Genomic DNA, 27,270 nt, shown 5'->3' with positions numbered 1-27,270 from the left:
ACGGAATGAGAAAACATAAGACATCCTCAAAACACAAAATATGGCCGGGTGGTGGTGGCGCACGCCTATAATCCCAGCACTAGGGAGGCAGAGGCAGGCGGATCTCTGTGAGTTCGAGACCAGCCTGGTCTACAAGAGCTAGTTCCAGGACAGGCTCCAAAAAGCCACAGAGAAACCCTGTCTCGAAAAACCAAAAAAAAAAAAAAAAAAAACAAAAAAAAACCACAAAATATGCGTACATATAGATCCTGAGATGTTACAGTGAACTTCAGAAACAGATGAACACGATCCAAGCCGTTTTGAAGACACTGTGCTGGTGGGTAAGTCATTTTCCAGGATACACCACCTGTATGTCCGCATCGTGTCAGGAAAGCCCTCTGTGTCCAAATGTGGGAGCTAGTCATCCAGAGCAGGGGGCCAGTCAACATCTACAGACTGCAAGGAAGAAAAGACATTAAACAGAAATCCTGATGAGCATTTCTGGGGACAGCGTCACTGTGTGCAGGAGAAATGGCACTGATAGGAGCAGCAACCCTGAAGGCCATTTCTGAACTAATGGAGACACAATTACTTCACACCTCTTGACTCCTAGAGAAGTGGACAAATCATCATGTCAGTTATGAATAAAGTATGAGGAAATTCAAATCTGGGCAACCACACTATTTTTCCTCACAAGTCTCAACAACTGTTGCTCTGATCGGCTTTCCATTCTACCACCTCCTGCTTAACAAAATACAGCTATGTATCACTTAATGGTGGGAACACATTCTGAAAAATGTGTCACCGGGCGACTCCATCACTGGGCAAACACCATGGCGGCGTACTTAACCTAAGGCATGGTGTCACTAGGGGATATCAGCTAGCAAGACCAGTGTTCAGTGGCACATGGCTCAAGCAGTCTCTAACTAAAGGGGAAGCGGATGAATATGACCATCACTAGAATTACAAAACCGCCGAGTGCCTTCTCATTTCAGAAGCTTTGCTTCTTTTAAAACCCAGTCAAGTCGGCTATCACGAAACATGCCTGCAATCTTAGCGCTTCAGAGGCAGAGGCAGGAGGCAGAGTTTAAAGCCTACCTGGGCTACATCAGACCCTGCTCCAAAGCATCTAAACAAATCCGATCAGTCTCCGTTGCTACTTACCCTCACTTTGTTCTTCCAGATTAAAATCACAGTAAGCAATCTAGTCCAGTTCCACACATCACATTCCAGACACACCAAGACAAACCTTATCTGGCCTCTCGGTGGATCCCCTTAGGAAGAGGGTTACGGCTTGTGTGGGTGCAGCGGTGTATACCTGCCACAGCAGCCAGGAGACTGAGCTAGGACAGATTAGTAGATGCTAACCTGAGCCACAAGGCAAGTTCCAAGCAAGCCTGGGATATATTTAAAAACAAAAAGCACTTGGGAGGCAGAGGCAGGAGGATTTCTGTGAGTTCAAGGCCAGCCTGGTCTACAGAGCTAGCTCTAGGACAGCCAGGGCTATGCAAAGAAAGCCTGCCTAGAAAAAACAAAAAACAGCCACCAACAAAAATAAATAAATAAATAAATAAATAAATAACCCCCCCAACCCAACCCAACCCAGAAGTGTGAAGTGCCTCTCTGAAACGAATGCGCTCATTAGCCCACGGATCACATCACACTCAATGGCAGAAAATCCAAGTAACCACTGGAGAAGCACATACTGCACAAACTGCTCTAATAAATCCCAAAATGCACTGTGTAGTGCTTTAGATAAAGCCATGTGCCAAATAATCATATTTAAGTCAATGAGTAGCTTCTCAAACTAAAACTGAGACACAAAGAGCCACAGCTGTGGCAGAGGGCAGGAAGGGGAGGCACATCACTGTGGATCAGTAGCTCTACAGGGAGTCCTACTGACAAGGCTGAGAAGCTGACCCTAAGCTATCTATTAACATGGATTGGACACAGTTCAAGGTAGAGTCCTGCCTAGCATTCTAGAGAAAATGTTTTCAAATTTTAATTTTGAGATTATAATATAATCACATCATTTTCTACTTCCTTCCCTTCCTCCAAACCCTTCCCTATATCTTTCCTTGCTTTTTCAAATCCATGGTCTCTTTAGGGCATTAATTGTTGCTACATAGACACATAAATAACACACACACACACATACACACACACACAACCTAAATATAACCTGCTCAGTCTGTGTTGTTACTTGTATGTATGCTTCCAGGGCTGAACATCTGGTATTGGATAACAATTTTAAAGAAGTGATTGTGGTTGGCACCTTCTGTGAGACTAAGTTGTCGGTCTCCTTACAACAGCCTCAACAGGCTAATCAATCTGGAAGTGGATCCTGGCTGCCATGTAAGAGCCACGTACGATCTAATGACAGCATGACTGTCATGGCTGTTCACATGGGCACATGTCCACTTCATGCACTTTTGCAGGACGCTAGCCTCTTCTGGGGTTTGCAGTGGACGGAGGCAGGGATGTCCCTCAAGGAGCACAATGTGTGACCCCACAGCCCGGAAGGGCCATTCTTTAGACTTTAACCCTGCTTCAGCTGATACTACAAGGGCAGAGTCGCACAACACAGCGCTTTTCCCTGCTCTGGACTGTGGCAGGGATCCCAGAGACAATCACCTGCTTTGCTGTGTTTGTTCTGAGTCAGGGTCTCACTGGCCTCAAACCCACATTTCTCTTGCCCATGCCTCCTGAGAGCTGGGATTATAGATGCACCACTATGCCAGGCTTGAGAAATCCAATTTACTTTATCTGATTTCCTATCATATCTAAGTGCATGCTCTGGAACAAGGGGTCTTAAATCCCTTTTTAAACATTTAACTTATTTTGTATGTGTGTGTGTACACTCATGCATGCACACACATGCCCATGCCACAGCACACAATTAGATGAGTGGTGTGGGAGGCCCTTCTGTATGTGTGTTGCTTTTATTGGTTAATGTAGTGATGGAGGATTCTCATTGGCTAATAAACTGCCTTGGCTTTTTGATAGGGCAAAATTTAGATAGGTGGAGTAGACATAACAGGAAGAAGGAAGTGAGGTAGATGGCTTAGTCAGATGCCACGCCTCTCCTAAGTGAGGCAGACTGCCATGCCTCACCTCTCCTCTCTGAGCCAGACCGCCATGCCTCTCCTCAGAGAGAGAGATGCGATGGAGCCAGCCGCCAGTTCAGACATGCTGAATCTTTCCCGGTAAGACACCATTCGTGGTGTTACAAAGATTATTAGATTAACCAATCTAATAATCGGGTTAGTCAAGATGTGAGTAAGAGGCAGAAAATAATGGGCCAGGCAGTATTCAAAAAAATACAGTTTCTGTGTAATTATTTCGGATAAGCTAGCTGGTGGCCTGGAGCAGGGGCGGCGGGAAGTGGCCCGCATCCCATCACTACAGAATGGCACCCAACGTGGATAACTGGATCCACAGAAAGCTTGAGAAAGCTTGGGAAAGAATAGAGCAAAGCATGGCTTCTTGGTAGCAGCAATTTCTCGGGTCTGAACCAAGAAATTGTTTTTCGGTTTTCAGCCATAGCAGGAAAAAAAAGCTGTGCTGTTTAAAAATGCCGGCTTTCTGGGCCGTCCTGCCAGGGCAAACTCTGACTCTTTCAAGCAGGCAGTACTGACTATGGAGCTTTTGATTGTTGTTTAATACTGTTGCAACTTGCTTGCTAGCAAGGACCTTGAAACGTCACAGAGTTGTGGTAATAAAAATGGCTCTAGCAAGTACCTCTGCCATGAGGCTGGAAAGCTAAGGAATGGGATGGATCTAGCTGGCAAAGCCACGGCTTGAATCCTACCCATATTGTTCAGTAATTTAAAGGCTCATGTGGTCAGAAAAAGAGAGAGAAATACAGTAAAGAGAGATTAAAAAACAAAGAAGACCTCTAAATGATTTACAGTGTGTTAAAAATATATGCAGGCTAAAGGTTAAAGTTCTAGAAAGAAAGAAAGAAAGAAAGAAAGAAAGAAAGAAAGAAAGAAAGAAAGAAAGAAAGAAAAAAAGAAAGAAAGAAGTTTGTTGTGGTAGTACACACCTTTAATCCCAACACTTGGGAGGCAGAGGTAGATTGACCTCTGTGACTTCAAGGTGTGGTAGCACACACCTTTAATCCTAGCACCTGGGAGGCAGAGACAGAGGGATCTCTGAGAGTTCAAGGACAGCCTGGTCTACAGAGTTATTCCAGGACAAAAAAACTGTCTCAAAAAGTAAAAGTAAAAATAAAAGAAATAGTGATTAAAACAAAGCCATACAAAGATGGAAAATACACAGAGAATCTTGATACTGTATGCTATTGTGCTCTCTTTGAATTGTTTGAATGCTGAGGAAGGAACAACAGCTGTTAAAAGATATTTGTTTACAAATGCTGCTGAACTAATTCAAGATAGATATTTTGAAAATACCTTGACTTCAGAAATTGGATCTAAGGATATGATACTTTGGAAAAGAGATTCTTCTGTTTTTACAGAAAATGAGACCTGTTGGATTGCTTCTATCCTAATATGGTATGATAGACCACGACCTCCTGAAAGGTTGCTGTGAACACCTTCAGAAAATTACTTCACCCAACTGATGACTGAGATGAACCTGGCACACAGGTTACACCATGAAAGATCTGATTAACCGCGTCCCATTCAGCAGGAAGCAGTTTGGAGAGAAATAACTGTGCCCATGTTCCCAAATATTGTTTATAAATGTTCTTTTACATTTAAAGGGGGATATGATATAGACATGAATAATTTGCATTGATATGGATTTTGCTTTAGTGATTTAAATTTAAGGTCAATTTTCTTATATGTATATGTATTTCTAATCTTGATTAAGATATTGTGATTATGTAATGTATAATTTATAACATATGTAAGATATGTTAATAGATAGTCATAAATAATAGTCAAGCTTGTAGTCATGTTAGTTAGATTTTCTAGATATATAGAGATATATTTCAGTTAGATAGGCATACTTCATATCTTCCAAAGACTATAGAATATGGCATTTTAAATGTCTTAATAACTTAGGACTTTTCACAACAATGAGACACATCTGCTCCTGGCAGCACAAGCTACTTCAAAAGGAAGATGGGCATCGAAGAGGCTCCTTATGGACTTTGATAGCCATTTGGGCAAGAAATTGCTCTTGCCTGGACTGATGCATAGACTGGACACAAAAAACCTACAGAGAGAGGACTGCTGAACTTGCCTAAATGTGAGATGATTCTTTGGGGTTCCTGATTCATGAAAGAGTCTGCGAGACATTCTACAGGACACAGCAGATACTGACTGAACTGCCTTTGAAATTTCCTGCTTTATGGAAATGTCTGCTGGAAACTATGGGCCTGAAGGCTGAAGATGGATGCCCCAATGGTACAGAGGAACTTTGGGTGACTGTCCAGGCAGCAAGATGTCTCTGTCATTTCTAGAGTTTGGAAGTTGCTTATTTCTTGTTTACTTAGGTAATATTATATCCTTCTGGAGTCTTTGATGGAGTTGAAGAATAGATAGTTATAGTCTTCCTTAGTTATGATAAAAGATAAAGTAGATATAAATATTGTAACTGTAATTCTTACTTGATAACTGTTGTTATATGTAATTTTACTATGTTAAAGTGAAAGCCTTTTTTGTTTAAACAGAAAAAGGGGAAATGATGGAGGATTCTCATTGGCTAATAAACAAACTGCCTTGGTTTTTTAATAGGGCAAAATTTAGATAGGTGGAGTAGACAGAACAGGAAGAAGGAAGTGAGGTAGATGGCTCAGACAATTGCCCCACCTCACCTCTCTCGGGCAGATGTCATGCCTCTCTCTGTGAGCGAGATGCCAGATGCCATGAAGCCAGCCACCAGGCCAGATGTGCTGAATCTTTCCTGGTAAGACACCACTCGTGGTGTTACACATATTATTAGATGTGGGTTAGTCAAGATGTGAGTAAGAGGCTGAAATTAATGGGCCAGGCAGTATTTAAAAGAATACAGTTTCCGTGTAATTATTTTGGGGCATAAGCTAGCCGGTGGCCAGGAGCCGGCAGGAAGCCGGCCCACTGATCCCCACTACAATGTAGCCCCACTGGAGACAGACGCTAGGGACAGAACTTTGCCTGGTAAGCCACAACCATGTGGCGATACACAAATTAATAGAAATGGGTTAATTTAAGATATGAGCTAGTTAAAAAAGATGCTTAAGCTATTGGCCAAATAGTATTGCAAATAATGTAGTTTCTGAGTGATTACTTCGGGGGTCTGGGCAGCCCAGAATGAACAAGTGGTCTCCGCCAACAGATGAGTGTACACACTTATGCATGCACACACATATCCATGCCCCAGCACACAAGAAGAGAGTGGGTCTCTGCTTCTACTGTGTAGATCGCAGGGACTGACTGAATTCAGTGTTGCTTTGGCAGCCATGGCCATTACTGAGATGAGCTAAGTCCAGCCCTAAAGCCCCTCCTTGAGAAAGAATATCTCTATACGGCCCTGGCCGTCCTGGAAATGCCTATGTAGACCAGGGTAGCCTTGAGCTCAGAGATCCACCAGACTCTGCTTCTCAAGTGCAGAAGGATTTAATCTGATGCCATAGGTAAATTAGTAAATGACAGTACCTGATACCAACTAGTAAATTAACTATATAATCCACAAGTATCACAAATGGATCCTGGTTTGTTTGTGTGTTTAAAATAATTACAGAGATAATTCTTCCCTATACCACAAGGCTACTGTGAGGCTTTACCCTTGTCAAATACCTAGAGAGGGCTGGAGAGATGCTCGGTGGTTAAGAGCACAAGCTGCTCTTCCAGAGGACCTGGGTTCCATTCCCAGCACCCACCTGGTGGCTCACAACCACCTGTAACTCTGATTCCAGGGGACCCAACACCCTCTTCTCAACTCCAGGAACACCAGGCACACATGTGGTGCACAGACATACATGCAGACAAAATACTCATACACATAAAAGAAAATAAATCTAAATAAAACCCTCATATTAAAAAACACCCACGGACACAGGTGATGCTATTCGGTTTAGTGTCAAAAGACCTAATTTGGCTGAATTTGACTGGCAGATGTGCACTCCCCATAGAATACTTTACCTCCACATCCAGTTCAAGGATGTCTGCGGTCACGTTCATCAGAGAGCCGATGTTCGGCTTGGTTCTCCCAAAGTCTCCGTGTACAAATTCTTTAATGTAGCTAGGGTCTGTTTAAGGAAAAGCTCGTGCAGTGCCAACTACTTTGGCCAAGGGGAAGGGAATGTTACAGAAGCGAGGCCATTTCTAAACCTGGACTTGAGATGTGTATCTCAGAAAATGAGCTCACTGCCAGCAGCCCGGATCCCACAGGCCTGGGTGCAGCACAGTAACCGGAACCTGTTCACATCAAACTCACGGGAGGCCACGACTCTGCTGTTTCAGACGGCACCGTGTGGCCTAGGCTACATGAACATGACCTGCATCCTCCCGCTTCCTCCACTCAAGTGCTGACAGTGAAAACCTTTGGCACCCCCACCCCAGGTATGGGTTTCTTATGAGCTCATCTCATCTCAAAATGCCAAGGTTTGGGTGTACATTAAATAGACTTTGTCCGTCCCCCCCCCCCCCCCCACTTTGGAGACAGCTTCTCACTGTGTAGACCAGGCTGGCCTCTAACTCAAGAGATTCACCTGCCTCTGCCTCCTGAGTGCTGGCGTTAAAGGTGTGCCACCATGCCGAACCCAGTGCTTTTCAACCCCCCCCCCCACATCATTTCTGTTTTGCTATCTGGTCCCATTTTTCAATAATGGCAATTAGCATCTATGAAATGGGAAGTTTCTACAGGACCACACAGAAAATGACCGCCAACGATGGGGTTCCTTGTAACAAATTAGCATTAAGGTGGGAGGAAGAAGTAAACTATTTAATCTTCTTTAAAAGTCTACTTGATACTTATTGTTCACACGTGCATGTGTGTCATTGAGTGTACACCAAGCATGCATGATGGCACAGGTCAGAAAACTGGTGCAAGCCCTGCCCCAAGGCTGCAGCTACGGGCACCTGGGAGCAAAAGAATTAAGTTTTTTGCTTGTTTGATTCTGTTTGCTTTCTGTTTCTATCTGTGTGTATGCTCCTGAGTTTTTTTGCCACATACCCAACCTGGTTGTCTTGAGCAGAAGCAAGCCTGAATAACAGGTCCAGAGTGAACCACACCTGGCTAGATTCTTTTTGGGGTTGGTTTTTTAGCAACTCTGTGTTCTCTATATAGGTCTTTACATTTTGAAGGCAATGGTTAAATCTGGCATTTGTTCTTAATAAGATTAGCACTCCACAACACGCTACTTCAGCCCTGACGTCATCTGAAAAATAACATAAAAACACTGCGTTAGTAAAAGCAGAAGTCAGTGTAAGTGGTTAATGGTGTTTGTACAGGAAAACAAACGACTTCTCCAGCGCTAGCTGAGAGGCAACAGTACAAGCTTTTACCCCTCCTCCCCCATAATATGTTTTGACTCAAACAGAAGACAATGATCCAGTGGCTCTTTCTTTCCTGAATTCATAATTTCTCTTCGTCGTTCTTTTCCCCTCATTTTCTTCAGAGAAAGCCAGAAATAAGGAAGGAAGGAAGCAATGGAAAGGTCTGGCCTGAATTCGTGCTGGAGGGACCAGACAAAAGGCAATGACCCTGGCCGCAGTGCTGAGCCATGGAAGACTGAGACAGCACATGAACTGCGCGCATAAGGCCGTGCACTTCTATGAGAACCATGCGGTAGCTGTAGTTTTACCAGCTCTTCTTGGCTAGCGCATTAAGTACATACATGTAGCTGTTTCCAAAAATGTCTTAACAGGATTGGAATCATGCTAGTTTTTTCAAAAGACAAAGCATTCCTTCTTGGTATGTAAAATTAAAGACAGATTAGTTTTATTTCATTCTTATAATCTGGGAGCAATAGGAAAACCAGGCATGGTGAGACATGCCTGTAATCCCAGCACTTGGAAGGCAGAGGCAAAATCTTGAGATCAGGGACAGCCTAGGATCCACAGTAAGAAGCAGTCTTAAAAGAAAGCAAATACTAAAGTAGGCCTAAGACAGCCGGAGCTCTCTGATACACTGTGTCAGAGACTCAGTTCTGACCCTGAAGCCACAAGTCGGACCTGATCAGAAACAAAGTATCAGCTTTGGCAGGTAACTATTTAAAACTCCAAGTTCCAATCTTCTATTTTATTGTTTTTATTGAGCTATATATTTCTCTCCACTCTTCCTCCCCCTCCCCTTCTACCCTCTCCCATGACCTCCACGCTCTCAATTCATGCAGGAGATCTTGTCTTTTTCACCTTCCTATTTAGATCCATGTTTGTGTCTCTTAGGGTCCTCTTTGTTGTCTAGTTTCTCTGGGGTTGTGACCTATAGGACAGTTTTTCTTTGCTTTATGTCTAAATGAGCGAATATGTATTATATTTGTCTATTTAAAACACAGTGAAAATTTTGGAGTTTTGAAACTTTTAACACTGACACTGACATATTATTGCTTAAGTAGGTGATACATAGTTTGGCTTTTGGTTTTTATACAGCCCTGCACATAAGTTACAATCACTATGTCAAGAAGCACTGGACACAGCATGTGTCCACATTCCTACCATCCTGGAGGCAGAGACAGAGAACTGCCTAAGTGTTAGTGATGAGCCTGCCTGGGCAACACAGTGAGCGCTTGTCTCAAATTCTAAAGAGGGTAAAATACCGTCTCTCCCTTTTATCACCGGTGTGTACTCAGTTGGGCAAACACTTGAAACAGATGACCAAATAGGGTTATGAACATGTGACTTGTAAAATGTGTAAAGAATGGCAAATGAATCAATTAAAAGTACTTCCTGAGTCTATTATACGCTAAACAATGGGTAAGACAGAACTGTAAACTTTAAAGTTGGCATTGAACTAACTGATGGATACTTCATGGTTTAAAACACTATTCTGAAATACAAATGGGAAAACAGACTTCAAACAAAAAGTGCGGATTCCCTAAAATGGCTGAAAGATCCTTAAGGAAATGCTCAACCTTCTTAGCCATCAGAGAAATGCAAATCAAAACAACTCTGAGATTCCATCTTACACCTGTAAGAATGGCCAAGATCAAAAACACTGATGACAGTTTTTGCTGGAGAGGTTGTGGGGAAAAGAAAACACTCCTCCATTGCTGGTGGGAGTGAAAACTTGTACAGCCACTTTGGATATCAGTATGACAATTTCTCAGAAAATTAGGAAACAACCTTCCTCAAGACCTAGCAATATGGCTGTTGGGTATATACCCAAAGGATGCTCAATCATACCACAAGGACATCTGCTCAACTATATTCATAGCGGTATTGTTTGTCATAGCCAGAACCTCGAAATAACCTACGTGCCCCTCAACCAAAGAATGGATAAAGAAAATGTGGTATTTTTACACAACGGAGTACTACACAGCAGTAAAATAATAATAATAATAATAATAATAATAATAATAATAATAATAATAATGACGACATCCTGAGTGAGGTAACCCAGACCCAGAAAGACAAATATGTACTCATTCATATGTGGCTTCTAGGCATAAAGCAAAAAAAAAAAAAAAAAAAAACCGTACAGTCTACAATCCCAGAAACCTAGACAACAAAGAGGACCCTAAGAGACATACATGGATCTACATAGAAAGAAGAGAAAGACAAGATCTCTGGAGTAAACTGAGAGCATGGGGATCACAGGATAGGGTTGAAGGAGAGGGGAAGGAAGGAAGGAGAGCAGAGAAAAATGTATAATTCAATAAAAAAAACCATTAAAAATTAATTAAAAAAGAAAACAGTATTGATTCTACTCCAAAAATACTGAATGAATATACTCAAATCCTTTCCAAAGAATCCCAGACTACCTGAGATGGCCTGTGATCCCAGCACTTGGGAGGTGGAGGCAGGAAGATCAGGAGTTCAAGGTCAGCCTGGAGCGCATGAGACCTGGGGTATGTGGGAACACATGTCTAGCAAATAAGTGTCTCCTAGATCATTGAACCTGTTGTCTAGGGCAGCATTAACTATCCTGGTCCCATTCTGGTTAGGGCTCTGTGGTGCAGAGGCAGAAGGATACGTTCCAGCTTGGGTCTTCAAATACAGACGGAAATGATGCTCGTCCACGTAGTGCGTCTCCATGGAGTGAATGGCCCGAGTTCTCACAGCCAAAGGCCTCCGGTGGAGGACCCGGAGAGGAGTTTTCTGGTCAATCTTTAAGTCCTAGAGGAGGATATGACACAATCACGAAGCCATCCACAGCTCACCACATTAGTTCCCATTACTGTCAGAGTAGGGTAAGACAGAGCCAGCTGCACCCCCCTAGGCTCTATGGGACATCTCATCTGAGCACTACAACCCCATCAGAAGCCAGGGGCTGGGAAGGGAATGGCCCCATGGGCTCTTCTGCCCTGACTCTTAACACATCCGTCAGGATCCTGACACGGGACTTTGCTAGAAGACAACATTTGTTACCCTTGTGTTCTGATGCCACAACGTGATTGACATAAAAGTGAGGACTTCGGGCTGAAGAGAAGGGGAGGCAGAAGGTGGGGCCCGAGGGTCACGCGTGCATGTGGGAAGCGTGCACATTTTACGGAACAGCATGCATCATCTATTTCAGGGTTTGTTGGACAACAGACTGTATCTAGAAAAGGCGCATCAGCGTTTAGCAAGATGCTTTCATACAGTGATTACAGAGAGGTCTGAACGGTGACTCAAGGCCTTCCAGTATTTCCTAGCCCGGTTTACAAAATTAATATTCACATGTATCTCAGCAACTCAGATTTTCAGTGATACAGGCTGCTTTTTCTTATAATTACATCAAATTAGAGATTCCCCTGTATGTTCGGTGATATAAATTAAGGAATAGGGATTAATACTATAAAAGGTCAACTACTTCATATTTTTAATAATAGATTTTAGCAAACCGGACAAGTTGGTTCTGAAGAACTCTGACTTCTCCGCAGTTTCTTGCCGGTACAGCTCCTCCTAATTTGCATGAGTGAGCAGCCAGGGCTTGGCCAAGGAGAGAAAGGCTTCAGCCTGCATTCCCTTCCGGACACCAAGGGGGAAACAGGTTCTGACAAGGGCCACACTTGAAGGGCAGGAGTCAACAGCCCCACCCGCCATGACTTTTATGATTCTATAATTCTTATGAGATGAGCTATCTCTATGGGGCTTGACTTTCTCTAGTCAAAAAGACAAATGTTTTCAAGAAGGAATTGTGACTGAAGAGTTATAAAGATGTATACAGAGACTCAGAGAGCAGAAACAGTCGGCCTTTACAGCAGCAACTGTGACGGGGCAGTGGTGGCGCATGCCCTTCATCCCAGCACTCTGGAGGCAGAGGCAGGTGGGTCTCTGCGTTTGAGGTCAGCCAGGTCTATAGTATGAGTTCCAGGACAGCTACACGGTAAGACCTTGACTAAAAAAAGGAAAGAAACGGAGGGAGGGTGGAAGGGAGGGAAGGAGAGAAGGGAAGAAATAAATAAAAACAAGCAGCTATCTAGTGAGAACTCCTCCCCTGGCTTCTGTTGCCTGACTCCCAGGACTGACAAGGAGCCCACCAGAAGGGCCATTAACACAGCACTCCACAGGACACAGGCCCATGTGTCCTTTGTGGTCTGCTTTCTAGACCACAGAGGGAAACCATCCCGCCCACTCTCAGCTCTGTGCCGCGCTATCCCACACTGCTGAATTTTCAGAAACACACACAAGCACAGGTTTTCCTTAGAAGTAGGCTGCCCTTTAAAAAGAGGCAGCAAGCAGCAAACCTGCTGCAGTCTTTTTCTCAGAATAGAGAAGTAACTCGGCTTTTATCTCTAAGCCAATGGGATTTTATAAACTATAACAGCGTTACTAGAAACCAACCAAGCCCAGCAAGTGTGTCTGGGAGTGGTCTCCTACCACTTCCTATGCCCCTATAAAATCACCTCTCTAGGTTACTTTTTAGTTAGATCTATGGTAACCCCCAAACTGCACTTTTTTTTGTTTGTTTGTTTTGTTTGAGCAGTGCTGGGACTACTGGGAGCGGTAGTGCCTAGCTGCACTAGGCAAGCCATGCCACTGAGCCACATCCCCAGCCCTTGAATCTATTTTTAATGGATTATTTTTCACTGAGCCTTGATGCCAGCCTGCAACTCCCCCCCCCGCCTTTGTATAAAAATGAATTCTAAATGAGCATCTACAATTTTCGTGAGTTGTTGGTTTCTTTGTTTTTTCTCTTTTTTTCTAGACAGGATCTCACTATGTAGACCCAGCTGGTTTTGAATTCAGAGATCTGTCTGCCTCTGCTTCCTGAGTGCTGGGATTAAAGACAAATACCATTATATCCAGCTGATTTATACATCTAAGATGGAATATATGATTTTTACAAAGTCCATAGATCTGTCTGTACTCTTAAAGTACGTCTGTATTGTATCTGCTTACCCGGGGCTGGAGACGTAGCTCGTTGGGCACAGTGCATGAAGAGCAGGCATGATGCCCCTGGGTTCAGCCCTTAGCACGGCACAAGCACAGGCATGGTGACACACACCTGGAACCCAGCACTCAGGAGGTGGCTACACTGCGAGCCCGAGTCAGTCTTGGCCACCTGATAACCTGTCTCAGTTAAAACGAAACAAACCCAAACGCCTCTCCCGGAGGCCCTAGGCAGAAACACCAAGCCTGTGGAGGTGACAGGCGTCCCCAGGGGACAAGCCACGTGTGCTTTCCCTGCAGCACTGCCATCTGTCACTTCACTTCTGCCTCCTGAGTCAGATTCAGACCCGCATTCCTTTCCCCAACGTGTCTGATATGTACAGCCACACACTGACCCAGATCACGTGAGATCATACCTGCTTCTGGTTTTATTTTTAATAGCTACAAGACGCTTGCTCATTCTACCACTAGCTCATTCAGAGTTTTCTGTTTGTTTGTTCGGTCTCACCACACGGCCCAGGCTGGTCCTGAACGCATCCTGTATGAGCACTGCCACTACATCCAGCTAATGTCATTTTCTCTCCAGCTTTGTCCTTGTTGATTCTGCCACTCTGAGCAAAGTCGGAAAACCTCCTTTCATGCATAGCCTTACACAGGAGTCACGCTCCTGCAGCGAGGCTGTCAACAGCCGGGGCGGGTACATCGGCACAGTCTTTGCTTTACAGTCACTGCCGCTGCCTTCCCAGTCTGAAACACCTTCCATGTCTTCAGGTCCCCTCCCTCTCGACCAGACCCACCGGCTGCTTTACTGGCTTAAGGGAACAGAGCAATGTCATGTACTACTTTGTCCTGGAGGTGGGGCAGTACTCCTATATTTTTCAGGGCTAAATGTAAAGCATGAGAACTTCTGCCATATTGTTTTCTGCAAAGCCACACGTGTGTGTACACGCAGCACATCTGGATGTGCTGAAATCACATGTGTGTGCACACAGCACATCTGGATGTGCTGAAATCACAAAGCATGGCCCTCTACTTATTCTTTTTTTTTTTTTTTTTTTTTTGTTTTTCTAGACAGGGTTTCTCTGCAGCTTTTTTAGAGCCTGTCCTGGAACTAGCTCTTGTAGACCAGGCTGGCCTCGAACTCACAGAGATCCGCCTGCCTCTGCCTCCTGAGTGCTGGGATTAAAGGCGTGCGCCACCACCGCCCGGCTCCCTCTACTTATTCTTAAAGCTTTCTCTTAGCACTCAGGATAGCATTTTCCCCATGCTAACAAGCATCACTTTAAACAGTTTGCTCTCTTGCTGTATTTCCCAGGGCCTCACACTGTGGTCCTCTGCCTTCACCTTCGGAGCCACCATTCCCGCCAACTTGTGTGCTTGCACACACATGTTCTTACCCACAGGGACTGTCTTTACAGGAGAGAGATGTGAACCAGCCAACAGAACAAGCAGGTCCTTTACAGTGGCATGCCCACAAAATACATGTGTTTCATAGAAACATTTTATTCATTCATGTATATAATTTTAGCATCAATTCTATAAAATAATTTTATTGTATACTTAATCTTACAGATAACCAAATATAATAACACTACTGAGTATTTTCTATGTGGCTGATGCCATTTGAAATACTTCGTACAATTGAATTACATTAGTTTTTCTAAGCTAATTTCACAGATGAAGCATAGAGGTCAGGAGTTTGTCCAGAGTTGTCCAGCTATGATGCAGACCCAGGGTTTAACCCCAGGAGTCTGTCCTCCGAATCAGCAGCAGGCAACATGGCTGCTGCTGCTTCTTCTTATTTTGTTTGTTTGTTGTTATTGTTTTGTTTTTTAAGACAGGGTTTCTCTGTGTAGCCCTGACTGACCTGGTACTCACTCTGTAGACCAGTCTGGCCTCGAACGCAGAGATCCACCTGCCTCTGCCTCCCGAGTGCTGGGATTAAAGGTGTGTGCCACCCATTGAAACCCTGCTTCTCCAAAGAGTTTTCCAGTGGACTGGAAAGCCAGAATGTGAATGCACGTCACACAGACCCCAAGCCCAGGTGCTATGGCTTGCTGGTAATAAACATGAGGACATGGACTTTTTAGCATGCAGAAGAACAGTAAAACAAACCAGAGCTGCGGGCGAAGTACCTTGAGGTCATTTAGGAACCCAATGTCGCTCTTCTGTATGGCTTTATTCGTCCAGATCAAGGCGCTGTAGGTCTTGGTCTTCCCTTCTTCACCTTCCTTCATATACCCGATGGCCTCTCTAAATACCAGCAACAAAGGAAAGTTTGTCTCAACCCAGAAAATACACACCAACCTTGTCCCAGATCTCTGCTCCCTTCTAACAGCTTGGCTGAGGTATAACCTGCATATGTTTCCCCCGGCTATGAATTTTATTGTTTTTGGAGCTAAGCATCTAGCGTCATCTAACTTCCACTGCCCCAGAAGGACCCATGGCACTTTCTTCCCATTCCTTTCCCAAGCCCAAATGATCCATCACTACCTGACTCCCCTATCTTTACCATTTCCCTAAGCATTTCCTACCAGGTACAACTATAGAGCAGTGAGCGGCTCCCGGCTCCCGCCACTTCATATGCTGCCAAGGTCGAGGTGTGTCTCTGGGGCAGTGTGACTCACCACTCCACACCTCTTCTTTTTCAAAGAAAAAAAAACAAACAAGCAAATCACACCACAGCAGGGGGCAAGTAGTAGGTCCCCAGCCATGGATTCACTGCCTGCTGTCAACCTCCGACTGAAAATATTACGTACAAAAACTTAAAAATGGCAATTGATGCTTACCTTTTTTAATATGTCCTGTTTTAATATTAGCTACTATTTTATGTTTTCAAGATTTATTTTTATTTTATGTGTATGTATGAGTGCTTGCATGTATGTATGTATGTATGCCACATGAGTGTCTGGTGTCCATGAATGTCCAACAAGGGAGTCAGATCCCCTGCAGCTCGAGTTACAGGCTGTGAGTGACCGTGTGTGCTGGGAACTGAACGCAGGACCTGCAAGAACAGTCCGTGCTCTCTTTGGTCCTGATTTGTGCTCAGTTTTTTGTGTTTTTTTTTTTTTTTTTTTTTTTTTTTTGTCAAACCTTTTCATCAGTTATGTACAGGAGAAACACACTATCTATAAAAGTCAGTATTATCTGTAGTCTCAGGTGGCCATGCAAGACCTGGAACATATCTTCCAAGGATAAGGAGGGATAACAATTTCACATTGTGTTTTTTTCTACAGATAGACAAGTGGTATCTTCTTTTCTTTTCTCTTTTTTTTTTTTTTTTTTTTTTTTTTTACTTGACTGGATATAACAGTCCTATGTAACCCAGGCTGGCCTCAAATTCACTATCTGGCTAAGGATAGCTCTGAATTCAACTGTCCTGCCTTAGCCTCCCACTTAGAATTACAGGCTCGTGTACCCACTGCTGTGCAGACACTACTGTGAACAGCCGTGTGAGCCTTGGTTGATCATGTCTGAGGTTGAAGGGGAACTGCTCAGTCCTCCAGTCCTCCTATGTGTGAATTCCTGACAGACTGTCAAGGTGCCTTCGAAGCGGCCACATTCAGCCCATTAGCAATGCGCAGGGCACTTTCTCTGTGCCCTTGCCAGCACTTGTTATTTTCTCTCTCTGCCGACTGCCATCCGTGTGGGTGTGGACGGGGCGTCCAGCTCACTGCGGCTCTGACCTGCACAGCCCTAGTGTAAGTTGCTGGGCACCATTTCACGTTCATGGACGACTCACACGTCCTCCTTGGAGAAATGTCTACTTAATCATTTTCCCATTTCTTAATTGGGGTTAGATTTTTTACCAAATATATGCTCTATGAAAGCTTCCCTTTTGGAATCTCCAGTACAGCCATCCTCACCTGGTTACAAGCTGCAAATCACGTACTTGGATTTTGTCAGATGCCTTATTAATCTTCTGTAGCAGCAGAGAAGGAAAAGCAATGGTTACCTCTGGTTCGGTCCCAGGACTGCATAGACACGGTGCCCCCACACAAGTGTTTACCTGCTGGAGCTCCTTAACTTCTTGAGAAGTAAAATGAACCCTGTGAGGATTCAGCAGCTCCACTGCAAACGGCCTTCCTGGCAGCACACGCCCACCGTGAAACAGAAACGTGTTGATGGAGTTAGGTTCGGGTAAAGGCAGAAGGTGTGACATAGGGGCTGAGCTCTGGGGGACTGAAAGTTTAGTGGCATGATTCTATCTGGGGGAGGAGGGGATGTGTGAACGGGTAAAGGGGCTTTTGGGGGACTGCAGCAGGAAGGTTGCTATGTGAAATGATTGCCTTCCCAGAGGTCCACACACAAGCCTGTGTTAATAAAATTTAAATAACCACTAATTAAGTTTCTTACATGAATGGAACTATCATTGTCACGGAGAGCAATGCCCAGATATAAGAAGGTGAGATCCATTGTCCCAGTTAATCTACTAGTGACATGGAACAACTGAGCATCAAGCAGCTCAGAATTAATTCTCATTATCTTTCTTATAACTCAACAAGATAAAATAAGAACAAGGAATGAAGGTTAAAAGAGAAGAATCATTTTCAAATAAAGAACTGGTAACTTTTGAGATATTCTTTGTTTTTTGAGACAGGGTCTCAATAAAGCCCTGGCTCTCCTGGAACTCGCTCTGTAGACCAGGCCAGCCTTGAACCCAGAGATCTGCCTGCCTCTGCCGCCCAAGGCATGGGCCACCACTGACTGGTCTGAAGAGTTCTTAAATGGAGTAACTAGTAAACTTTGAGGGGAAAAAATATTCCCTTCTTCATGCACATGCAAATCCATTCCAGCCCCAGGCCTGTGATAAGGACGTCTACCTCTAAAGAGTGACTGCTGCTCAGACACAATTCAGTCTACAGAAGTGGCCGCACAACCCACAAGGTCCCTCCCAGCCACGGGAGGAGCCTAGGTCCTCCCACTGTTCTAAGGGACCACAGTAAGCTACTGCCTCACAGGGGCTCAGCAGCAGCTGGCTCAGGTCGGGTGGCGCTGACGCCATCTTACCTTTCCCTAACGTTCTCACGTCTACGTCTTCCCTTCCAGAGGATGAGAAATTAAAACCTGTAAGAAGCGGAACAAGAGGAGAAAGGATGAGAGACAGCAGCCCTAGTATACTTTGTTCCAACCGTTGGCAGAAATCCAACTGACGATCTTGTAGTCCCAGCAATTCATGGGATAAAGATCCCCTATCTCTAATCTCAATTTTGGCTAAAAACAGCAATGACATTAATAAGTACTGCTCAATATAAGCCAGGTCCTGGGGTAAAATCACACACACACACACATCATTTCATCTTTATTATAACTTCATGAAGCAGTAAACACATGAACATTGTGCTTCATAGACATGGGTAATATTCCCAGGGTCAAATAATCCAATGGCAGAGCTATATATTTCTGACGTCAAAGCCAGAGTTTAACTAGCATCTATGCCGCCATCATAGAAGGGCAAGACTGGAAGCAAGGCCCACCTCCCTGGCCACTGGCTTGTGGCAAAAACTTGGCCTTTTTTTAAAAAAAGCAAGCATAACAATAGGAACAATTGTGTTGAAATTAAACTCTATAAAAAAGTGAGAAGAAAGGTCTGACCTTTAAATAGCAAATTAATTATAAAACCAAAACCTACATGCAGCCGTGTTAAAGCTGCTGTACAATCCAGGATGAATTTATCAGCACAGATCAAATGCTGAGGATGTCAGACAGGGAAAACAGACAGAGATGCAGAGATAGAGATCCCGCGGAAGGCTTTGTCACCACAGCAAACACGAGCAGGCAATGCTCCAAAAGCTTTAAGGCACTGTCTTCATCTTCCTCCTAAGGAAGGTGAGACCGGCAGGAGGAATCCATTGCCAAAAGTCACATCAGAGTAAGAAATGCAGATCTGGTAGCGAGGCTAGACAACAGGGACTGACACCAGAACCTCCTAACCACCAGGTTACAAGGCTGGAGGACAGGCACTGACACCAGAACCTCCTAACCACCGGGTTACAAGGCTGGAGGACAGGCACTGACACCAGAACCATCTAACATCAGCAGCAGAGCTCAGATCAAGGCTGGGAGGGGCTGAGAGGCTTTGGGAACCCTGTGGTCTGTACAGTGATGACACTGAAGGTCTCTGAACAAAGAGGAAGGAGGACAGAAGGGTTCTGGGTCACAAGAGTGCCAGTGCCGGGTTAGGATATGTGTTGCGGCAGTGTGCCATGCTTGATGCTGGAGACAGGGAAACAGGCGGTGCAGTCCTCACCCCCAGAGTCACCGTTTAAGGAGAATTAGAGAGTATAACGTGACCATGTAGACACAGTGCAGGAAACAAATGTAAGACCATTCCTGCACTATGAGCGCAATCCTATTTTTCACCCTTTATTCTGTGTGTAGGCATGTGTGTGATGTGAGTACAGGCATTCTGCTTTCACAAAAGCCTGAAAGGGGAGTTACAGAGCCTCCAGCAGTCCGTGAGCTCTGAAGACGCTAGGGCTTCTCTGGGACCTAAATAGTCCAAACTGAAGATCCCTGAATTCTCAAAGAAAGCAAGCGAGGCAGCTCTGCCAACTGTCCCTGCCTCCAACCCCCCACAGCCAAACACACACACACACACACACACACACACACACACACACACACACACAAAATCGAGCAAGTGTTCTTTACTCTTTTCTTTTGGGTGCAGTGCTGTGGAATAAAGCCAGAACCTAGTGCACATCTTCAGCCTGAGAGATGCTTTTACGGTGAGCTTGTTTTTCAGAAAAAAGTAGCAGCTTGCAGATATTAAATAGATAAAAGTTCATAGCAATGCTGCAGAGTCTTTTCCTCCGTTCAGAAAATCATTCATGGCAGATAGGGAAACAGCTGAGTCACGTGTCTCCTGTGTAAGCCCCAGGAGTCTAGCCGGAGGTTTGGCTTCACAATAAGAGCGCTTGCCGCTCTTGAACATCAGGTGGCTCACAAACACCCAACACTCCTGCTCCAGGGGACAGAATGCTCTTATCCCCCATAAGCACAGCAACTCATGTGCTTGCCTCCCCACCCACCCCACCTCCACACACTACATAGTTTAAAAAGAAAGAGAAGTGAGGGTGAGAACTCGCATCTGTACCCTACTTGCTGGGTACGGGGACGACAAGCAGAGCCCTGGACCTCGCTGTCTAGCCAGTCTAGCCAGTGTGGCCTTGTCTCACAAAGTGAGGGGGAAAGCAACTGAGGAAGACGCCCCACGTTGCCCTCTGGCCTCCACGGCATACCCATGCGCACGCATACACAGAAGGAAACAATTTGCATAAGCCTTTAAAGGTGGGAGCGGCTGGACAGCCCGGCAGCAGTTCCGACCGCACTGCTCTTGTCCAGTTTTCAACACTCACTTAAACTCACAACCCCCTGGAAACTCCAGATCCCAGGGACCCACAGACATCTACACTCGTGTGCAGGTACCAACACAGAAACATGAATAAAAATAATAAAGAACAAAGGGGAAGCTCACCCTTGACGGACAGTAAATCATGAAGGAGATGCGGTCTAGTAATCCTTTCTTCCTAACGAGTCAGCAGGGATAGCCATTGCCTATCTAGACCTCGGTCTGACTTAGAGTGTGTTCCTCAGCGTTTCTCACAGAGAAAGGGAGTGTGGAGCTGGCCCATAGAAGACTCTACTGTGCCAGAAGCCCCGCTCTAAAGGCTGGCACTGACCACTGCCCGCAGTTTTTCTCCTTCTATATCCCACAGACTTTACTAGACACTGCCTTTGATTTACAGGCCTGTTGAGACAAGGAGAACATAAGCTTCCTCAGGCCTGACTCATCCCACAAACAGGGCTCATTAACGGGAAATTAAAGCATAATACACACCATAAAAACCTCTATAAGATGGTTTTTCTAGTCATGAACTTCAATCTAAATCACTCCATAGGTCAGGGCAGAAACCAGCTAACTACTCCTGAACAAGCACTGGACATAAACATCGCAACGTCTTCCGATTTCCCCAAAGAATCTACGGCTGAGGTGTGCCACGGTTGGGGCTTAGTGCATTTGTCTAAAGCAGTCTTGGTTGTTCTGAGTTTCCCAGGAGAGAGCAGTCACCGAGAAGGGACAGACATCCTTGGGTATCTGGACTAAAATCTAGTCTGAGCCCCAAATCCTGCATATTAATGATGCCTGTTCTGGGGAAGCCTGCAGCCAGGGAGCCTGGGCTGGGGTGTGGCTAACTAGACAGAGCAATCTTTCCTGGAGCCACCAAGGGCTCATGAATAACAATGTATGTAAAACACGAGCACTTACTCTCTGCTTTGAATACAGCCAAGAGATGATCTGAAATTAATTCCTCCACCGAAGATTCCATTTTCCTTTCTCCATCAATTATCCAAGGAGTTTGTGGTAGATTCCTGGAGTATTTATTATATCTGCCTGCCAAAGAAACATCAGCTAGTTGGACTGAATGCTGTGGTCAACATATTAGGGTAAAAGGAGAATTTAGTAAGCTTGATGTTCTACATGCTAGGATAGAAAATGGGGCCTTTATCTAAGAAACAGTCAAATTGGGAAGCCATAACATAGACATGGAGATAGTTAAATAAGGCTTAAAGTAATAATAGAATAGGTACCTTAGAAACATAGAGACAGGGTATTAAATGAGAGAAATAATTTAATAATTTGACTCACTGACTAGAAAAGTCAGATGATATTGTAGAACACAACAATCATAAAAAAACCTTGCTTTTACAGACTACTACTAATAATTTAAATATAATGGTCATTGGTGATGATGTATTACAGGGAATTAAATTTGTGAAAAGTTTAAGAATTTGTAAGTTAAAAAAACAAACGAAAAACTCCCTAACACATTGTGACTCACTGCCTTATGAATAAAGTCCCCGCGAGAACGCCGCTGCCGCTGCCCAAGGAGGCGGTCAAGACTGCAGAGCGGGTTCCTTCAAGCTTTCACTATGAAGCAACTACAGCTTTTAAAACACAACAAAAACCTGCCTGCAGTACAGCAATCAGGAAAGTCATACAACGCCATCTTCTCTGGATAAAGCTAAGTGTTTAATCAGAGAGAGCACAGTAACATTAGTTCTTTGAAGTCAGTTTCCCAGGTGACTGAGCACCCTCTGCCTGGTTTGCCCTGCATCTGGCCATCGGGAGGAACAGAGCAGGAGAGCAGCCAGAGAGCAGGTGTGGACACGTCCAGGAAGGGGCTGACAGGACGTGGGCATTCTAGATGAGATAGTTACCAGCAACAAAAACGGCACCGTGAGTGCATTCGATTTCCAGGACAGTGCACACAGTCTTCGGTGAGTCTGGAGGACAAGGAAACTGCCTGCAGAACGGAGTAGATTTTATGGACACTAATACTTGAGACATGTATCACCAAACAGATGAATCTGCATTGCCCAAGAAACGCAGAACTTGAGCCCCAGGGACTATACGTCTCCCCACCTTCAAGCTTTAAAGCAAAAAGCATCCTTCAGGCCTTTACTGCTTTTCAAACTTTACTGTTTTGTTTAAAAAAAAACTTCTTTTTATTTTATGTGTATGGATATTTTTGCCTGCATGTGTGTCTGCGTACCCCGTGTGTAGTGTCTATGGAGACCAGAAACCATCCTCCAGTCCCTAAGCTCTGTTTATTCTGAGACGGGGGTCTCTCCCTGTATCCCAGGCTGGTCTGGAACTCACTATGTTGCACAGTCTGGCCACAGTTCTAGACCTCCTGAGGTCTAGGATTACAGGCCTAAGTAACCACGGCAGCTGAAGAGGACCACCTCTCTCTCCAAGATTTATTTTTAGGATGCCAGGCAGTGGTGGCACACGCCTTTAATCCTGGCACTCAGGAGGCAGAGGCAGGTGGATCTCTATTCAACGCCAGCATGGTCTAAGAGTTCCAGGTCAGGGTTACAGAGAGAAACCCTATCTCAAAACCAACCAAACAAAACAAAACAAAGATTTTTATCTTATTTATTTATTTATTTATTTATTTATTTATCTGCTTGCTTATTTTTTTTTTGTTGTTGTTGTTGTTTTTTGTTTTTGCAAGGCAGGGATTTGTTTATTTATTCGTTAGTTTATTTATTTATTGGTTTTTACAGGGCAGGGTTTCTCAGTAGCAATGGAGACAGTACTGTAGACCAGCCTGGCCTCAAACTCACAGAGATCCACCTGCCTCTGCCCCCTGAGTGTTGGAATTAAAGGCGCGCACCACCATCACCCAGCACCAAGATTTAATAACTATTTTGCCTGCATGTTTATCTGTGCACTAGATGTGTGCTTGGTGCAGAAAGAGGCAGCGTATCACCATGTGGGTGCTGGGAATCAAGCCTAGGTCCTTTGCAACAAGTGCTTTTAGTCACAGAGCCAACACTCCAGCCCCCTCTGTTAAGAGTGCCACTTCTAACACACAGCAGAGGCACTAAGCAAACTGGGGCTTGGATATTGCTCTTCAGTCAGGGGATCTTTCCCAGAGACAATTTTTAACAGCCTTCAGATGTAGGGGAACAGGCTCTCCGACCACCAGCTCTATCTGGTCACATGCTACTTCCCGGCATGAGGCTTAACTGCTTGGGCAAAGCTGGACTGTAGTGGGTAACTGCTCCCACCTGGGGGTCTGTCCTGCCTGTAGGGGGTCCTCCACTACCTCCTCCTCTTCCTTCTCATTTCAACTATGACACAGGAAAAAGTAGAAAGTTGGGGTGCCTTCTCTTAGCTAAAGGGCTTCGTCTGAGGACGACAGGGAACGACTTATCCTCTGTCCACCATTTAGAATTTCCAAAGCCACAAATTGGAGGCTGACTATAAATAATTAAATTCAGAGTCAACCCCAAACAGGTGGCTTGGAATTTTTCCGGTTTCCTAAGATGCCTTATCAATGAAATCATTCAGAAGTCCAAGAACTGGCATTTATATAAAGTATTCCTTTTAACTTTATGTGTATGATGTTTTGCCTGCATCTATGCCTGTGCACTATGTGCCTGCCTGGTTTCCACAGAGGGCAGAAGAGGCCATCAGATCCCCGGCTGTGTGCTGGTGTGTGGGAGCTGGGACTGGACCGCGTCCATCTCTCCAGTCTCTATATAAAGTATTTTTGACTTTTCAAAGATTAATAAAAATATTTCCATCATGAGACTCATTTTTTTAGTTCATAAATGATAAGAAACCCTCATCATGATGTTATTGCTTGATATGTATTCAAGGGTTTTCTAGAAGGAAAATTACAATAATTAGGTTTTTAAAAACAACACTGATAATTAAAATACAAAATTGATTGTATTTCTACATATTTTAACAATTATATTTTAGAAAAGGGCACTGAGGTTCAGAAGACGACGCTGATATAGCTGAGTTCCCATTGTGGACTACAGAATGGATCTGAAGCCAGGTTCCCTACTCCATGGCCAGCGCTCTTTCTGTGCGAGAGATGGATGGACACACTAGAAAGGATCAGATGTGGGCTGAATAGGCACAGCTCTTGACCCGTGGGCCGCTAAATGACTAAGCTGAAAACCCAGGCAAAACAACTCCTTTTTGGAAATCAAACCCTCCTCTCAAATTCAAAAGCTTGGGCTTTGGTCCTGGGAACCGAACCCAGGCCTCTCAGCTCTGCCAGGTAAGCACTGACCACTGAGCCACGCTCTGGCCTCCCCGACTTGTAATGTTCACTTGATAAATATTTACTGCTACGGCCGCACGTCGGGTGCTGTTCTAGGTCTAGGAGGAGACTGGGATGCAAACGGGCTGGCAACACCCAGGATGTCTAGAGGCAATCCATAGTGCCTGTGCCTCTAGTACCCCATTGTCTCTAAAGTTACACAGCGCCTCCTCATTTCTATACTTACGTGAGGAAATCTTCTTCTTTTATCTTATTCAAAGCTTTTAAAACCGCCATTCTGGTGAACACTGACTATATAGGGTAAAACAAAAAGAGAAGATATTTTATCTAGACAAAAGCTAAAATACAGCTAATTAGAGGAATGATATCATCCTATTTTGATATTTAAAATCAAGAAAGACTTAATAGTTCCAAGGAAGTTATTCAAACATAAGTGGTCTTAATGCTGCTCTGTACCTGGCCTGCATCTGCAGGTCTTTTCTGTCTATCTCCGTAATAAAAACAGTGTGGGCAGATCAAGGGAGACACAGGAAGACAGGGGTAGTGGGCTTGTGCCCAGCTCTCTTCCTCCTTCTGTTCAGTACAGTGCACCAAAGTCCTGCATCGGGGCATTTTATCACAGCGACAGGAAAAAGAGCTGAGGCAGACACTCCCGAGGCTCTCAATAAAGTTTGTTTTATTGGACAGAGCTAACTACTAGCTGACCAAAATTAGCCATAGATGTTTTTGGAGGACCAAGGACGTGTAGAGACACAGGAGAGAGTAGGGTGGGGCTTAGAAGGATTCTCCCTTTTAGACTGAGGAAGGAGAGAGCGAGGAGGTCACGGGTGGCTGCCCGGCTGCTTCCCGGATTGTTCAGGTTCTTACCCCAAACCTGACTCCAAGTTTGTACTGACCAAGATAATTAGTAAGTGCTTCAGCCACCGCTCTGAGGACCCTGACCGTGGAGTTCTTGAGCCTTTGGAACTGAGGGGAGGGAGGAAAGTGGGAGGGTTTGGAATTCTGGGTAGAGGCCCTGAATGCTCTAAGCAGAGCTTAGTGGCCCATTCTGGTGGGGGATGAAAAGTCAACAATGCTGAGGGAAATGTGGGAAGCACTGGCCCGGCTCGCGAGGGTCAGGATGGGACAAAGCTTCCACGTGGAACTGGACTGGGCCATTTGGGGTATATTTTCTCATGTATAATCCCATGTAAGAATTTCAGCATAGCTGAATTTAAAGGTGATGGATTAAGTTGTTCAGCAGAGGAAATTTCAAGACAGAACATTCAGTTGAGAAAGCAGCTATAATTATTAAAGAGACAAAGAAAAACCACCTGCCAAGCATTTGGCCAATAGGAAAGGTGTCTTAAGGGCAAAACCCTACCCATTGGAGGTTCCATCTTATGAAGATTCAAATTCGTTTGAAGAAAGTAAATCTTAATTGAAGTGGTTCTCAGCTCCTTGAAGGAACTGCCAATGGATGTTTCCCCAGGGTCAGTGCACAGAAGCTGATGCAACTGTGGGCCAAGGGAGCCAGGTGACATCTCAAGCTGGCAGCAGAACCTGGCAGCGACACAGGCTGTTGCTGCATGTTTAGAAGATACGAGATCAAGGGGGTCACGGAGCCCTGCCGTGTGGTTTCTGAGAACGGCTGAGGCTGGGCAGTGTGTGGCAGGATTGGAGTCCTGCAAAGGGGCCCTTAGACAGCTACAAGTTCCAGGACAAACCGGCTTAGACACTGAGTTCCAGGCGACCCTGAACAAGGCTATCTCAAAAGACCCAAAAGAATAAAAAAATGCAGAGGGTAAAAATATATGAACACAATGGAAACCTTTAACAAGCAGCTCTTGTCACGCTTGCGGCGCAGGCTCAGAAGGGAAACCCTTACCTGTTTGTTTTTGGCTGGTTTGAAACAATCTGGGCAAACTTCACCTCTGAAATGAAATTCAAGTTAAGATAAAAGTTTAGTCGGGCGTGGTTGGTGGTGCACCCCTTTAATCCCAGCACTCGGGAGGCAGAAGCAAGTGGATCTCTGTGAGTTCAAGGCCAGCCTGATCTACAGAGTGAGTTCCAGGACAGCCAGAGCTAAACAGTGACGCACTATCTAAAATAAATAAATAAATAATAAATAAATAAATAATAAAATGTTTAATGAGTTTATATTAGGTAGACACAATTCAAATACATTTTATATTTACATATTATGTATAATTTTTGTGTGTTTGTGTGTATGAGTACACACTTGTGAGCTACACTAGTTTTCCTGAGGAATCTTCTATGAGAGGTTAACA

The 27,270-nt window shown here is 44.6% G+C and overlaps 1 protein-coding gene across 2 annotated transcripts in view; it reads right to left on the bottom strand.

Annotated features, from left to right (window-relative positions):
* Nucleotides 1-222: 222 nt before the first annotated feature.
* Nucleotides 223-27,270, bottom strand: part of Pus10 (pseudouridine synthase 10) — a 67,716-nt gene continuing 40,668 nt past the window's right edge. For both annotated transcript variants that reach the window (XM_038322874.1, XM_038322883.1), the window contains exons 8-18: nt 26,868-26,913; nt 25,227-25,291; nt 22,632-22,717; nt 21,679-21,804; nt 18,417-18,473; nt 17,416-17,492; nt 17,273-17,328; nt 15,542-15,659; nt 11,065-11,207; nt 7,071-7,170; nt 223-435 (exon numbers count right to left, since the gene is read on the bottom strand). In XM_038322874.1, the coding sequence (XP_038178802.1) occupies nt 397-435; nt 7,071-7,170; nt 11,065-11,207; nt 15,542-15,659; nt 17,273-17,328; nt 17,416-17,492; nt 18,417-18,473; nt 21,679-21,804; nt 22,632-22,717; nt 25,227-25,291; nt 26,868-26,913 (913 nt within the window). In that variant the 3' untranslated portion in view covers nt 223-396. The remainder of the gene's footprint in view (nt 436-7,070; nt 7,171-11,064; nt 11,208-15,541; nt 15,660-17,272; nt 17,329-17,415; nt 17,493-18,416; nt 18,474-21,678; nt 21,805-22,631; nt 22,718-25,226; nt 25,292-26,867; nt 26,914-27,270) is intronic.

The sequence above is a fragment of the Arvicola amphibius genome, chromosome 1 (assembly GCF_903992535.2).
Source record: "Arvicola amphibius chromosome 1, mArvAmp1.2, whole genome shotgun sequence".
In the NCBI taxonomy this organism is placed as follows: domain Eukaryota; kingdom Metazoa; phylum Chordata; class Mammalia; order Rodentia; family Cricetidae; genus Arvicola; species Arvicola amphibius.
Note: the sequence above shows the minus strand (reverse complement) of the source record. Positions and strands in the feature narration are given on the sequence as shown.